The sequence below is a fragment of the Venturia canescens genome, chromosome 11 (assembly GCF_019457755.1).
Source record: "Venturia canescens isolate UGA chromosome 11, ASM1945775v1, whole genome shotgun sequence".
Lineage (NCBI taxonomy): Eukaryota > Metazoa > Arthropoda > Insecta > Hymenoptera > Ichneumonidae > Venturia > Venturia canescens.
The window spans coordinates 13,883,767-13,900,552 of NC_057431.1; the positions used below are offsets into that span (position 1 = coordinate 13,883,767).

The 16,786-nt window shown below is 34.1% G+C and overlaps 1 protein-coding gene across 2 annotated transcripts; it reads right to left on the reverse strand.

The window, feature by feature from the left end:
* Nucleotides 1-62: 62 nt before the first annotated feature.
* verm (LDLa and CE4_CDA_like_1 domain-containing protein vermiform) lies at nt 63-15,471 on the reverse strand. Of its 2 annotated transcripts, none has more exons than XM_043431940.1 (6): nt 15,337-15,471; nt 14,449-14,578; nt 12,722-12,834; nt 3,341-3,490; nt 2,283-3,205; nt 63-914 (listed from the first exon to the last, which is right to left on the reverse strand). In XM_043431940.1, the coding sequence occupies exons 1-6, from the start codon at nt 15,383-15,385 to the stop codon at nt 678-680; spliced, it is 1,602 nt and encodes a 533-aa protein (XP_043287875.1). In that variant the 5' UTR covers nt 15,386-15,471; the 3' UTR covers nt 63-677. The 2 variants fall into 2 exon arrangements, with proteins under 2 accessions (XP_043287875.1, XP_043287874.1); XM_043431939.1 differs by lacking the exon at nt 12,722-12,834 and adding an exon at nt 12,898-13,028.
* Nucleotides 15,472-16,786: the final 1,315 nt, after the last annotated feature.

Consider the following 16,786-nt stretch of genomic DNA (forward strand, 5'->3'; position numbering starts at 1 on the left):
GAATGTGAGAGTAACAGTATAGGAAGGCTGAAGAGGACGAATTATGTTTTTTCAACACGCAATTAAGCTTCCCAATCGGTTTCATCCGAAATATATTTCAATCAGTTAATAAAGAATTCAATACAATAAAGACAGGTGAAGTCTTTGCTTAGTCGCTAAACGGTAAAGGATCGGTACGACGGAAAAAGTAACTATATTTTTTAAGTCACCAGGCCCGAATTCAAGAGTAAAAAACGTTTTAGTTTCTTCGTGTCTTGATTTTGAATAAGGAAAACACAGTCTACGAGAACCAAAGGCACACACTGATTAGCTCATTTCTTAGGCCTCCATGAGACTCGATGTTTTTAACACGACCCTTATCGCCATTCAGGGTCCTCCGACTTAGTCTCGGCGGGTTTTGTCACTGAAGACATATTCCTTTTTTTCCTCGTTCGGGTTTCAAAATATGTACAAGCGCGGGGTTTTTGAGAATTATATATTTGTCTCCCCACTTTTCCCGTTCGAGAATATGTTCAAAACATGAAACGAACAGGCCTCTCATTGAATTTCTGTCCATATATATAGAGAATATTTGCTTATAGAAGCTGTTTTTTGTGTACTTTTGTCAGTTGTCAACGGAAGGCCCCTCCGTTTGATTAGTTTGATGAATTTATTTCTCGCCTTTGAAACGAAAATTCTCATTTTTTGTTGGCCGAAAAACCATCACCGGTTGGATCCAACAGCCATGGGTAATTATTCGGGCACTCCATACACGTGAAGAGTCGAAGCGTCTCACCCGGAAGCTCGCGTGTCGTCAACGGGCACGCGTTCGGTAGAGAACAGTACGGCAGACCCTTTTCGTCGCAAGTCTCTTTCCAGTCCTGGAAGTCACGAAGAGCAGAGAGCTCCGTGGGCGTCTGCATCCACTTGATTACCTGAAAAATTATACAAAATGTGCTACTGTTTGAATTCTAATTCAACGTACTTGCATTGTCAGCTTGGCATTAACGTCACGGTTGTAAAAAATCATTGAAGTTTAAAGTTGACAGAAAAAAAGGTGACTAAAATAATATTCGGATAAAGACATGCTATCCGCATGCTCGGTGTGTATTAAGATGATGGATCAGTCGGTAATCACAACCGTGAGTGCGAGAGAGATAGTTGCAAATTTTGAAAAGGAAATTTTTCCACATCGTTCGTCTGATCAAAAAAATAAAAATTTTATCGCATTTTTGCGATCGTGCTACGTACGATGACATTTTTATTATTTTAATCGGACGAACGATGTCAAAGAGTTTCAATTTCAAAAATTCGAGGTGTGATTACCGACTGATCCATTATCTTAACGCACAATAGCAGAATAGCATTTGCACGGCCGGTAAAAAAATACCGATTTAGACAAAATATGAAAATACGAATGAATTACAATACGATAACGTGTGACTTAAGGTATTACTGGATGGATAGCCCAGCCGATAAATTGTACTTCGTGATGCAATAAAAATCTGAAAAAATTGAGCAACATTTGGAAAGTTATGAACTACAATTATCAATAGCAATATTGCCCATAAATTGTTTAAATAAATAATTTTTTAACAATTTTACAGTAAACCCTTGTTTTTTTTACGAATCGAATGTGCGCATTTTTCTGAATGCTTATGATTTTTTTCAGAATTTTCGTGGATTTTTGAAACGCCCGTTTTTAAATTTTTTAAGTGGCTTTATTTGTACATTTTTGATCCCGTAACCTTGAGACTTTTCAAAACTGATGGTAAATATGTCTTCTAAAACATATCCAAAATTCAAATTTTTAAAAAATTTTTCAAGAAATTTCAAAAATCCACGAAAATTCTGAAAAAATTTATGAGCATTCGGAAAAATACATACATTTGATTCGTAAAAAGAAAACATTAGGTCACCGCAAAATTATTGAATAATTAATTGTTTAAACTGAATTTGTTATTACCTTTTGGGCAATATTGTTATTGATAAATAATTGTTGTTCATAGCTTTCGAAATGTTGTTGAATTTTTTCAGATTTTTATTGCATCACGAAGTACGGAAATTCCAATCAGATATAATTTTTGGTCGAGCTATCCATCCAGTTATACCTTAAGTTTTACGACGCGTGCTATAACGAGTATATTAGAGTAACTCCATTCACGAGTATCGTATACTATTTTATATCTTGTACGGCATAAAGATTATAAATATACAATGAAATAATAAAACACGCGGATTAATTGAATGTGGCTTGGTAATATTGAATCGAAACTAGGAAAAAATAAAAAAATATAACTGACCTGGACCATCGTGACAAAGTATACATCGGTGCGGACCAACATCTCTTCGATGAACTTGATGAGTTCGTCCTTGTATTCCTTCTTGCTCTTGAGCCACGAAGCGTGGAAATGAAGACCCAAGGGTGCTCTGTTGGTATTGAAGTGACGATTGAAATTGTGCCTGAGGAGGCGACCAAATTGTTCACCACTCTGGATGTTCGAACAGGAGTCAACCATGTGACAACCGGGAAGGGATTCGTCGAATGTTGGATCATCCCGACGGTCAAGCTCGTTCATCACCATTTCCCAGACGGGATGAGATCTCGAGGGACAATTTCCACCGTTGCCATTACACTTGTGTGGCATGCGGAAGTAAAGGGTGTACGGCCATATCGGTACCCTACCGAGGGAAGCGGTGATGGAGGCATCGTAGACGAAGAATTGATCGGCCATCATTTCGAATTGTTTGTTACCACCGACGCGAAGATAGGGAGCGCGGTTACCGATTATCGAACCGTCGGTGATATTGGCGAAACGTTCAATGATCAACCGAGCACCCGCCATTTCGGCCAACCAATCGTCGTAAGTTCCTTGAGTCCAGTATTGCGGATCGTCCTTGTGGGTTAATGAGAACACCGCGATCTCGTGGCCTTTCCTGTGAAGATCCTGCACCGCCGAATAATTCGTATATTTGTGAGACACGAAGAAGGTACCTCGAATTTGACAACCATTTGGATTTTGTCGTTGACCGTTGAATATCTCTTCGTAAAGATCTATGTTGTCTATGTTGACCGCACCGTTGAACGTAATCGTTATCATTTGCGGCACTTGTTGAGGATCTATGTTGCCAGGAATCCGGGTACCATCGGCCGAGCAATAACAATCGGGTAGTACGCACTGAGTCGGATCACAGTCCGGTGCACGGTTCGGATCAGTCTCCACAGCTGCAATTCATCATCCAGACGTTTAGCGAATACACGCTTTTCATAATTTTACTCGTTATACCGGTTATTTTATTTTCTCTTTTTTTACTTTTAGTAAATCGAACGCTTCCGTCAATGTTGTATTGAACTACTTACTGCAGGCATTCTCGTCGGATTCGTCCTTACAGTCGGGTTTACCATTGCAGAACAATTCTTTTTCGATGCATTCGTCATTACCGCAGGATAATTTGCCCTCGTCGCAAATTGGCTCGTCCGTCTTCAATTTCGGCAAAACCTTTCGGGGCTCTGCAAAAATTTCAAGAGCGCGTGACGAGCGCAACAGACAATTAAACAACAATGTCACTTTATTTTGGCCTCAAAGCTCGAGCTTCGAAGCACGAAAGAATTTATTTTACAATCAAAATCTACTGCACTTGTAATATTTTTTTTTCTCGTTTAACTTGACAACAAAAATGGCTGTTCATATCCAAGGCCCAAACGCTTTTGCTACCTTTGAGTGCACTACACGAGCTAAGGATTGGGGGAGATATGAACAAATGTTTGTTACGCTTTTTCCCCCCGATCAATAATCTACGCTTTTCGAATTTCAAATTTTAATAACATTATCGTTACATGATTTTTTGAACACTGTGTTTCGTTCGTCCGGTCTTGAGTCGAAGTGAAATTCATACCGAGTTGAGTATTTCATGAAATTATTCGATTGAGATATATAAATTCAGATGGTAATGGTAAAAGTGAATAAATTAATAAAAAAATTGAGAGATCGGTGACGCGCGAATTTTGGGTACTCTTTCGATCGTTTTCACGATACGTTTAACGTTGGCTCACGGCGACGCACGCCTCAGATAACGAAGAACGCGACCAGAGAGGCTCAAATAATTTATATCATTTCGCCTCAACTCTTCACGTTCTTTTTCGTGATTCGTTAATTTGCATTTGTTTTCAGACACATGTAGGAATAAAGTGAGTGTGAAATAGCGAACCAGCAAGAGCGCAGCAATGAAGAGAAATAGTATCAGAATAAACGTAATGAAATTCCTCGGTGGGCAGCAGAGATTGGAAAAAATTATATACATGCATATGTATATATATATATATATCTGTTACGGTGTGTGGAAAAAAACGATGTTTTTTGCAATCAGCCGAGAAAGTTGAATTAAGGTGAAAAAAAAGAATCCCAGAAGCAGAGCTCACCAAAAAATTATTTCGAACAGAGCATCGCGTTTGAAGATTTCCCATGGAATAACACAGGAAACTATTGAGACCTCTGGCCATCGTATATAGACTCTTTAGAAAAAAAATCACACAAAAACGACAAGAATATGTTTTTATGGAAAATTGATTTCCCTACAAAAAAAGTCGTTGTGAACAATTAGCTCGGAACAACCGTTTTGGTACAAACATCGTTTCGAGTCGATTCGATAGAAAAAAAAAAAATTTCATAACACTGTGAACATCAAATTTTCCGTTTCGCGAACGAACTTCTTGGTAGTTTTTTTGTAGAGAATTACTTTCTACATTAAAAAACTGTTGGAATTATTGTGATTTTATAATTTTTATACGATCACATATTTTTATTATTTTGATAGAACTATTGTGAACATATTTCGTGCTTGATTTTCATAGGATATGTTTTTCACTAACAAGGAAACATACTTTATTTTTCCCTTCGATTTTGGTAATTCTTTTATATGTTATAGTTCATTGAAAAATAAGAAACACGTATTTTTTTTTATCGACTCAGAGTTATTTTTAAAGGATGAAATCAACCCCCAATGTTGGACGTGTTTTGCAGTTGGTAGAGTTTCATAATGAAGCACTCAACCGATCGAAACGAAACCAATTGCAGAATGTTCTGCATGTCAAATAACCTGTATGACATATTCAACTTCTTATGCACCCTTACTTCAAAGGGTGCATGACCACCCCGAATATTCAGAATTTTTTCGTATAGCGAAAACTTACGATCCGACTTTAATAAAACAAATGCCATTTTGCAGAGCAAAAAAAAAAAAATTGACGTGTTTTTGGGTTTTTCTAGGATCAAAAGAATTAAGGGGGTAAAACACTCTTAAAATGTCAAATTTTATTTTGGGCACTGTCCCCTCCCGATTTCAATATTTTTTTTTTATAGAATGTAGCTTATCGAAAAATAAGACATTTCTTTATTGGCTCAAATGATTCTTAATGGATTAAATCAACCCCCAAATTTCAGCATGTTTTTCATCGGGTAGAGTGTTTGTTTCATTTATAATTAGTGATAAACATTGTTATCCTATGAAGACCAAGCACGAGACATGTTTACAATAATTCTATAAAAATTATAAAAATACGTGATTTTATAAACAATATAAAATCACAATAATCATAACAATTTTCTAATATAGAAAGTAATCCTCTACGAAAAACTACCAAGAAGTTCGTACGTGAAATGAAAAATTTTTTTCCCGCATGTAGTGATTGAAGGTATGTATGAAGAAACTTTTTTCTATTGATTTAACTTCAAACGATGATAGCACCAAAGCGGTTGTTCCGAACTAATTGTTCATAACAACTTTTTTTGTAGGAAAATCGCAGGGAATATAAAAATATATTCCTGCGGTTTTTGTGTGATTTTTTCCTGAAGAGTTATGATATGATGACCAGAGGTCTCAATAGTTACCTGGGTTATTCTTATGGAAAATCTTCAAACGCGATGCGTCGTTCAAAGTCATTTTTTGGTCAGCTCTGCTTTTGTGATTCTTTTTTTTCACCTTAATTCAATTTTCTTAGCTGGATGCAAAAGAAAAATAAACATCGATTTTTTTCCGCACACTCTAACTTATATATATACATATATATATATGGGCAGATCCATTACTTTTCGACGAAAGTGTGCGCGCTTAAATCGGCGATATTAATGATGATTTTTTCCTTGAAAGTACATCAGAAAAGAAGATGATCCTCAAAATTTGAGCCCGATTCGATCAAACTCGGCCGATGGAGAATTTTTTGAAATTTTAAAAAGTTCAGTTTTTCAGTCATTTTCAAAAGTTTGCATTTCAGCGAGACTATATCACTTAGAAATTCCGTTCAAGCGGCATTCTTTTCGGTGAACGTCCTACTTTTGTGAAAAAAAAATATATATTAGTAATAAACTCAAATCTGGCTCAGCTGGAAGCCATCAACTAGACCACCGAATCAACCAAATTTTACCTGTTTTTAAAATTCTCCCAAACCTACCAGTTGCCGAAGGGAGGTTTACATAAACAGGTGATTTTTTTTGTGAGGGTGTATTCTGTTGATATCTGCCCTGGTTTGCCCCGATTGCTTAAATTTCGTCACTATAGAGCCATACAAAGATGATCGATTTTTCAAAAATCGCTAAGTTTAGATAGCTGTCATTTTTTTCTCCGAACTTCGATCTGGTTCAAATTTACAGGAAAGTTTCTTTGTTATGTCCCAAAGAAGCCCTGAAAATTTCAAGTTGGGAATCGAGCTTGGAACCGGGTTATGAATTTTCGAACATCCCAAAAATTGCACTGTAAAAAAGACTTCATGCAAATAATACGATATAAATTATTGAAAAATCAATATGAATTATTGATTTTTTTGAAGTCAGAAGTCAAATATCTAATTTGACTGTTTCATGTTATTGTTATTACTGCTTATTTAAGTGACGCATGAAGAAATATTCCGCGTTTAAGAGCGCTGCAATCATACTAACATTGTTTAAATTCATGTTGGAGATGGCGCTAAAGCTATTTTATTATGTAATTAATCCGTATGGTGGCGTGACTGAGGTATCTGTGTGGCACCCCTGCCACTAGCGGACAAAAACGTTACTGGAACGTTGTCGAAAAATTTTTTGGTTCACGCTGTACCACGACGTGGTTTTAGCTCACTGTCGGTATGATAACGAATCATACGATCACGTAAACAATTTCACTACTGTACCCATAGCTTCCAGAGGTGTTAAATAAATTGAGCAAGAGTGTTTAATTATCTTGAAAATTTAAAGAATGGAGACGTGTTGCATTGTTGCATAACATGATGCAAATTCTCAATAAAATTTTACTTGATAACAGTAAAATATATGAAAATTATACGACATTTTCAAAGCAATATGGGTGTCCCACGCCGAAGTTCAGAACATGAATGAAAATTGAAAACACGATTCGATACTGGAAAAGCAATTAAAGACACTCGAATTAATCATTCTTTTACACCTATTAATACAATACATTAGAAGTGTGAACCACTTCTTTCGAAAAAAATTTTAAAATAGTGCAACTAAATTTATGAATACACAATTTTCAAGTATTTCAAAAAAATTACAAATACAATATTTTTTTATACTTCATTGTAATATTGCAATATGAAATATAAAAATAAAGATAAAGATTGAACTGTATAATTTTATCACAATACACTGAAATAATGAATGTTAATAAATTGCTAGTTGATTTCAATGGAATTTTCGGGATGTTCGAAAATTCATAACTCGGTTCCAAGCTCGATTCCCAACTTGAATTTTCAGGGCTTCTTTGGAACATAACAAGAAACTTTCCTGTAAATTTGAACTGAATCGGAGTTCGGAGAAAAAAATGACAGCTATCTAAAAACATAGCGATTTTTGAAAAATCGATTGTCTTTGGATGGCTCTATAGCGACAAAATCGAAGCAATCGGGACAAACCAGGGCAGATATCAACAGAATACACCCTCACAAAAAAAAATCACCTGTTATGTAACCCTCCCTTCGGCAACTGGTAGGTTTGGGTAAATTTTAAAAACAGGTAAAATTTGGTTGATTCAGTGGTTCAGTTGGTGGCTTCCAACTGAGCCGGATTTGAGTTTATCACAAATATATATTTTTTTTTCTCAACAGTAGGACGTTCTCCAAAAAGAATTCTACTTGAACGGAATTTCTATGTGATATAGTCGCTGAAATGCAAACTTTTGAAAATGATTAAAAAACTGACCTTTTTAAAATTTCAAAAAATTCTCCAGTGACCGGGTTTGATCGAATCGGGCTCTAATTTTGAGGACCATCTTCGTTTCTGATGTACTTTCGAGGAAAAAATCATCATTAAAATCGCTGACCTAAGCGCGCACACTTTCGTCGAAAAGTAATGGATCTGCCCATATATATACTAGAGTGGTCGTTATTTGGGGTCAAAATTTATTTTACCCTTTCCACCCCCTTAATCAGTTTGAAATACATTAAAAGTAATGCCATAATTTTTTCAGATTTTTAAAACTATGCTAGATCCTCGATCACGGGGGTTGAAGTTTTCCGTTTAAAATACATGGAATTTTTTTTGCGTTTATGGTCACGATTTTACTGTAGGTTCTACTGTACGTTTGAAAAATCTGGAAATTTTTAGAAATTAGTATACAAGCATGTTACTACACGGAAAAAATTTCCAAAACCCCTATCCTCAAAATGTTGCATCACCATACTAACCAATTAATGGGCAAATCGACAATTTTGGACACACAATGTCAAGTACTCAGTTTTAACTGAGGAACAACAGAAAAATTCTTCAAAATCTGATATAGGGGGTTTTTGTGGGTGCTCGTTTAGAATCTGGCATTTATTTTGTAAAATTAAATCAAAATCTTCATTATTTTTGCGTTTTAATTTGAAAAGTCAAGAATTTTTAACGTTTTTTTCCTTCAAGTCAATTTTTGTTACTGTTGCTGCACTCAAATAACCATATTAATGCCAGCAAAGGTGTTCTTAAGGTCTGACCTTTCCAGAACAATGGTTATAAACATTTTTTTCTCACTCAGTTTTTGCAAAATAGCATGCTGTAAATTTGCATGATTTTTTTCTCGAAAGTCTCAACTTAACGAAGAAATGTTAATGAACAAAAAGTGTTGAGGATCATCTAAAGAATACGTGTGATTTTTTTGACAAAAATTTTCTAGCTATTTTTGTATTTTTCAATTTTGACCATTTTTTGAAAAAATTCACACAAATTTTTGGATGATTCTGAACATTTTTTGTTATATAAAATTATTTTGTAAAGTTGAAACTTTTTGAAAAAAAAATTATTTTCCATCGCATAATATATAGGTTCATAATTTTCTTCTCAAAAAGTTTGAATTTCACACAAAAATTTTATACAACAAAAATTGTTTAGAATCATCCAAGAAACAGGTGTCAATTTTTTCAAAATTTTAAAAATTGTCAAAATTGAAAAATACAAAAATAGCTAGAAAATGTTTGAAAAAAATCGCACGTATTCTTTAGATGATTCTCAATACTTTTTATTCCATAAAATTTTTCCGTTAAGTTGAGACTTTTCGAGAAAAAAATCATGAAAATTTACATCATGCTCTTTTGCAAAAACTGAGATAGAAAAAAATGTTTAAAATCAGTGTTTTGGAAAGGTCAGACGTCAAAGAGACCTTTGCTGGCAATAACATGGTTATTCAAGTTCAGCAACAATAACGAAAATCGATTTGAAGGAAAAAAAAACGTTAAAAATCCTTGACTTTTTAATTCAAGATGCAGAAATAATGAAGATTTTTTAAATTAATTTTACAAAATAAATTCCAGATTCTCAAAAAAGCACCCTCAAAAACCCCCTATACCAGATTTTGAAGAATTTTTCTTTTGTTCCTTAGTTAAAACTGTGTACTTGAGATTGCGTGTCCAAAATTGTCGTTGTGCCCATTAATTGGTGCGTATGGTGATGCTATACGACATTTTGAGGGTAGGAGTTTTGGAAATTTTTTCCGTGTAGCAATATGCTTGTAAAGTAATTTCTGAAAATTTCAAGATTTTCTAAACGTATTGAGGCCCACAGTAAAATCGTGACCACAAACGCAGAAAAACTCCATGTATGTTAAACGAAAAACTTCAACCCCTATGGTCGAGAGTTAAGCATAGTTTTAAAAATCTGAAAAACTTATCGTATTACTTTTTATGTTTTTGGAACCGATTTAGGGGGCGGAAAGGGTAAAATAAATTTTGACCCCAAATAACGACCACCCTAATATATACACATATACGGTTACACACGATGGTGCCATTTGGGAAAATACAGGGCATTCAATAGCAAAGATCGACTTGACCATGAACGATACATAGGAATAGACATTTTTCGAAAACAAAATATTTTGCATGAATCTGGTGATGATTTAATACTCGAATCAAAAACGTGACAAATCTATTTATTTTACTGTGCAAAAACAAATGAAGAGCAAGAGAAATGGCGAGTGAATATTGGATCGTAAAGTATGAAGCGTTAGAAATATATAAAGCGAAATAAAGTTTTGCATGCAATGAAAAAATAAAAAATTTTTGACATATTTTTACTCTCAGTTACTAGGAAAATTTCGATTTATTCACCCTCAACTCCTGAATTCTAAAAGAATCGATATAAAAAATATTTTATCTGAAAGTATTTCAGTATTTTCTGAAAGTGCTTGGCGGAAAATAAAATCGACCTCGTCTCGTGATTGGATTCGAGATCACGTAAGTCTCAGGATTAGAAAGGTAATAGAAGATGAAGTGTATATAGAACACTTGCACCGTCACAGAGAACTATTTCCTTGATCACGAACGTATATGGGTCATTCCATGTCAATTCAACGACGTTGTGACGGTGACCCTTTTCGATTTAAAAAAAAAATTAATATGTTTTTATACATGTTATAAGAAGTCTTCAGCTAAATTTTTAGCTCGTTATTTCCACCCATTCCGGAGTCATCGATTTTTGCTTAATAAATGTATATCTCTGACTATAATTATTTATCATAATGTCACTTAATACGGGTCATTTTTTTTTATTTTCGACCCTCTTTCTAAATAAACATTAAAAAACGGAAAAATAACTTTTTTTTAATGCTTTTTCGACTATTTTTAGCTATTTTTGGTCAAAAAATTGGTTTTTCGTTCAATGCGACACTCGATTTTTTTCGAAAAAATTCACAACATTCTGTGTTAAAAAACAAAATTTTTGAGCCTTATAGCAAGATGCCTTATTCAAATAATTTATTGTAAAAAAAACTTTAAAAACTCATTTTTTTCTGTCATTGAGATTTATTTTTCTTCCAAGATCACGTAATTCCTTCAATCAGTCTCAAAATATTAAAGGAATTACGTGATCTTAGAAGAAAAATAAATCAAAATGACAGAAAAAAATAAGTTTTTTAATTTTTTTTACAATAAATTATTTGAATAAGGCATCTTGCAATAAGGCTCAAAAATTTTGTTTTTTAACACAGAATTTTGTAAATTAAAAAAAAAAAAATCGAAATTGTTGCATTGAACGAAAAACCGATTTTTTGACCAAAAATAGCCTAAAAAGCATTAAAAAAAAATTATTTTTCCGTTTTTTAATTTTTATTTAGAAAGAGGGTTGAAAATATAAAAAAACGACCGTATTAAGTGATATTATGATAATTATAGTCAGAGATATACATTTTTTAAGCAAAAATCGATGACTCTGGAATGGGTGGAGATAACGAGTTAAAAATTTAGCTGAAGACTTCTTTTAACATGTATAAAAACATATTAAAAAAATTTTTTAAATCGAAGTCACAATGTCATTGAATTGACATAGAATGACATATATTTCTTTCGGGTCATAATAAATAAAAATTCAGCGATCAACTGCTACATGAAAAAAATTGACCAATAAAATCCATAAAAATTGTTTGCTGCTAGAAAAACTGTATTTTACGTACAGTTGCAGCAACGAAGAGCTCAAAGAGACTTTTAATATACGAAAAATAAATTCAATTGAAAAATGAATGATAAAGCGTGTGAAAGTGAAGGATAACACGATTTCAACCGGATTGATTAGCAGGGAGCTGGTTGGATTAAGAAAAAAGAACGTAATTAAAAAGAGAGAAAGAGAAACGAGTGTCCTCTATTAATCATTCGCGTTTCAATCTTCCGGCACGACTTGTATGGCCTCGTAACATAGTTTCCGTGCAGATTTACTTTCTCAAATCACATATTCTCATTGGATACATTATTTTTTTTTCTATATTTATGGAAATTCAATTTTCATTAACGCCGACAAATTTTCAGATCAATTCTCGTTTTTCCGTTCTTTCGACACGGTAACATTTATTCGTAACATTCACAATAATCAATTATACCAGTACGTAATCAAATAATCATTAAATCGACGTCGAAAATCGGCTTAAGCCGCACAAATATAATAATACGTTTTTGTAATTCAAAGGAATCATTTTACGAATAAATGTTGGTCCATTTGAGACAGGAGTTAAGTGAAATCGTTAATGAATAAACATCGAAGAAGAAATAGAATTAGAATCATAATTAATGAGCGTCTGTTTGCGTGCTACGGCGCGAGTCTACGACCGTTCCGACAATCCTTCCTTCCTCGATTTTTCGAAAATTTCAGTTATTTTGAATCAATGATGTAAAATGAAAAAAAATGATATTCTCTATCCTTTAAATAATGTTTTGAGAATGAAAAAGTGATAAACCTCGAGGAAGGATGGAAAATTCGGCAAGGCAAAACTTTCCCCTCTTGGCGTCACTTACTCTCGAGCTTGTCACAGTTGGTGACCTTGCCCTTCCAGTCGCATGTCTGTTTGTCCAAATCAAAGGCCAATCCGCCCGGACACGTAATTTGCTTGAGTCCCGATCGTGTGCACCTGAAGGGTCAAAAACGCAGGGACTTGAGTCATGACTTGTGAATTTTGAACCAAATATCTTACTCTCGAGCTGATCACAATTTTTGACGTTTGTCTTCCAGTCGCAGGTTTGCCTCTCGATGTCGAAAGCCAGTCCGGTCGGACACCGAACCGTTGCCAATCTCGTTACCCCAATTTCCGTTGCTTTGTCACACCTAAGTATTCCAATATTTTTTCTCTTTTTTAGATTATGTTTCCTCCTTCGCTTCCTATCTTTTTTTTTTTACAGTTGATGGAAAATAGTAATTTTATAGGAAGGTCGTTCATACGTGGATTATAAAAACAAAACTACTTGTTTCAAGCCTTCTGTAACGACAGGATCCTGCTTTTTCCTACTAAATAGCAAATTTTTTCCACAAACCCAATCTTCCAATATTATAAAAACATTGTTTACTTGCTGAAAACAATTTTTTCACGTCAATTGTTAATTAAAGGTTAATTTAAATTTCATTCCCAAATTGTGGCTTGATCGATCTCTATACGGGCTAATCTTCTCAAATATTTTAAGTGTAGGCACGATGAAAAAAAAAACACACACACACACACACACATTTTCCAGTCATTCAACTTCCAAGAAGTTATTTTAATTTAACGTAATGAGATGTACGAGGTTAATTTTTACCGTTTCTTTTAAATTCCGCATGCAGTGATTGAAGGTATATTATAAACAAAACTCAATTCGAGTTCATCACTTTAGTCGATCCCAAACGTTACTCGTAACCATCAGTTATTCAGATAGTCCGTGTCTTCACGAAACTGAATTTTTACGATGCACCACTTCATCTATAGTATATTTTTTATAAACATGTTCGCTCTGAAATGCTTTCACAGCGAGAACCACATTTTCAATTAAATATAAGAAAGTGGATTCTTCGGACGTCAAGATTTTAATGACGACAAATTAAAATCTAGTTATATCAAAAGATTAATAATTATTTAATGCTGAACCAAATAGGCCACGAATTTCACGAGAATTTCCGACCTTAAATTTTATTATGATTTTTTTTCGGTATACCGGGACACATTCTGATAGCTTTATTTATTGTTTTAATTTACAAATTTAATACGAAGGAACAAAATAAAATAGAACACATTTTATTCTTTTCACTCCTACTCTCAGGCTTTTATCATTTATGTCGATCCATTGGATTCAATGGCTGCTGGTCCTCTTTCAAAATATTTTCAGTTTTAATTATCCGAGTGCTTCGGAATGCCCGTTTCATTTCAACGCTCGTGAGATATTCAGTGATTTTTTTTTCATCCAAATTTCATTAACTAGGTGTTTGGTGTGTGAATTATTTTCAAATGACTTGTGCATTGAAAACAGACGGGGAATTTTACAAAAAATACAGAGAAAAATGTCTGCGCATGATCTTAGCCGTGAATAGATTTAACTTTAGTATTCGATGGGTCGATATTAAAACGAGGAAATTATAAATATTTGTAATTTATGTCAGTAAATATATCGACCGATTGAAATGATTCTGAATCACAGTTCGATCCATTTATCTTATTCTTTTAGGCAGTTGAATAATATCAGTGAAAAAAAGCTCAATAAATAATTTTGTTCTTTACCTTACAACATCTCGACAATCACCTTCAGTGTTTAACCGGAAGTACTCATCACCAGGTCTGTCTGCGCACAATTCTTCGGCATTTGCATCAAGTCCATCGCCCTCATCATCTTGTCCGTTCACGGCAGCAACTATAAAAAAATCCATATTTTTTTTGTTAAACAGCCATTGAATAAAATTCAGCATTGGTACAAAACAATTTGTTTTTTCTTTACTCTCGCACATGATGTATACGATCTGTGCATTACTTCACGATTTGTATTTTTCTCTTCTCCGATATATATCCCGGTAGAAGGAGCGCGGTTACGGGGTCACTGAACTCTACCATCAGAGTAGAAAGTCTCGAAATGTCATGGCAAGATGTGCGACAAAGCACGTTCGTTCATTTTTATTTATTTATTTTCGTTTTTTATCTATTTTTAACGAAAAGGGAAAGTCGTAGGAGTCGTGCCTCGCAGTCACACCGAGGAAAGAACTCCGATTCGGACGTTCACTTTTTCTCGACTCGCAGATGCTCTTTAATCATTTCGTTAAACATTTTTTCAATCAAGAATAGTGTTTTTTTTTTCTAAAAGTTTGAATTCTTGCACCATATAAATATATTTTTTCAACAATTTTAAAGGAAAAATGTATTTCCAGACCTTTGCATGAATAATGGTTGATGTTAAATTGTTGGTAATGCTAACATTCTGAACTTTATTAGACATACTTAAAAAGTTTCATTTGTTAACGCTTTTAAAGCTTATGTTTTTGAAGATCTATTTCGTAAAAATATCTACTGATTTCGTAATTATTGGAACTCCGCTGCCGTTCTATTTTTTTGTTTGTTTATTTGATCTGGATTAATTAAAAAAATTCGTTTTATACTCGATAATTTTTCGGAACTCACCGGAAAAGAGATAAACGAATCCAAGTAGGAATATTAACTTTCTCGACATGATCGTCGTCGGCGGGACAGAGAACGTCTGGACAAGCCGCGCCCTCTCGCCCCTCTATTATATGTGCAACGCCAAACTCCTTCTCTTTTTACTCCTCTCATTGGAAGGACTTTCACCTTCCGGATGGTGCTGCCATCTCCTTCATTGTTCAACCATTTATGCTAATTTTGGGATCTTTCATGGTACGTCGATCCATCCGATCTATTCCGTTCTATTCTGGGATGTTTTTTTTCTCTATTTTCTCTCAATCAAGTATGGATGGTGGGTTCTTTTTAAATTTTTTAAATGAAGATCGAAAGTATGTGTGTCTCAAAAATCATATTATCTTTCATTCGACGCTAAATTCGGACTGATGGAATTCATTTGCTAACAAAGGCAATTAATTTACAGCATGGCCGGATACTCCAACCAGAAATCCATATACAAAAATATGCTTTTAACAATAAGATTCAATGAATGAAATATATACTTTCTGTCTCGATATTGTTTGATGAATCAATTAATTTCTGTATATCAGGCTGGTCCACTTGGCTGGAATAGCTTCCAGCAACTCAGAATTTACTTCGGAATCACTGAATCGGGAGTTTACGTATTCAATAATAATTCAAATGTTTCCTTTTATTCTATCAAATATATTAATTACTCAATGATTAACGTAATTACACATTTATTGAATGATTTGAAAGAAATAGTATTTTTATCGAAATAACGCCTGATCTATTTCACATTTGTACAAAAACGTTCATATTCGCGTACAAGATATACGCTCCGTCGCAATCTCCCGTGTATTTTCGTTACCATTTCTCAGTGATCTTTCGAGAATATTGTTGCTTATTCTTCGAGGCTGAGGTGTTCCGCAACTCGATCGTTGCTAATATGTAATTCGAGGCCTGGAGTAAGTCATTGCAACCAATAATTTTTATTTTTATTTACCGTTCCACGATTTCTTTGGCATTTATGAGAGTCTTATGAATTAATGAGTCAGCATTGAAGTCCTATGACGACGGTTCCCTTTATTTCCCCTCAGCACGTGTCTCTTACTAAATAGCTTCCTTAATTGCCAAATAGTTTTACAAAATAATTCAGAACTAAAAAAGAAATATGTGTGAACAGAATGAAAAAATTTTTTTTTTTTAAATCAGTGGATGAATATCTTTCCAACGTTTATCAATATTTATAAAATAATTTTTTTTTAAATTTTATTTTACCCGGTTAAATAGCTTTGAAGTCAATGACTCGAGGAGTCCACGTGTGCCAATTGAATGGGGAAACCATCTCTTCGATAACCAACAGTGTCTTCGAGTCAGCGATTGTCCTTTTATATTGTGTCTATTGACCGAAAGTTTATATGCATACATGAAGCCCATGAAAGACTTTATACGCCTTACGTGGTAAATATAA

Excerpts from the sequence above, each read along its gene's own strand:
- verm (XM_043431939.1), bottom strand. The coding sequence starts at position 15,385 with ATGTCGAGAAAGTTAATATTCCTACTTGGATTCGTTTATCTCTTTTCC. Across the intron at positions 14,579-15,336 it reads ATTCGTTTATCTCTTTTCCG|TTGCTGCCGTGAACGGACAA; the intron begins GTGAGTTCCGAA and ends ATTTTTTTATAG. Across the intron at positions 915-2,282 it reads ACTTTGTCACGATGGTCCAG|GTAATCAAGTGGATGCAGAC; the intron begins GTCAGTTATATT and ends ATAATTTTTCAG.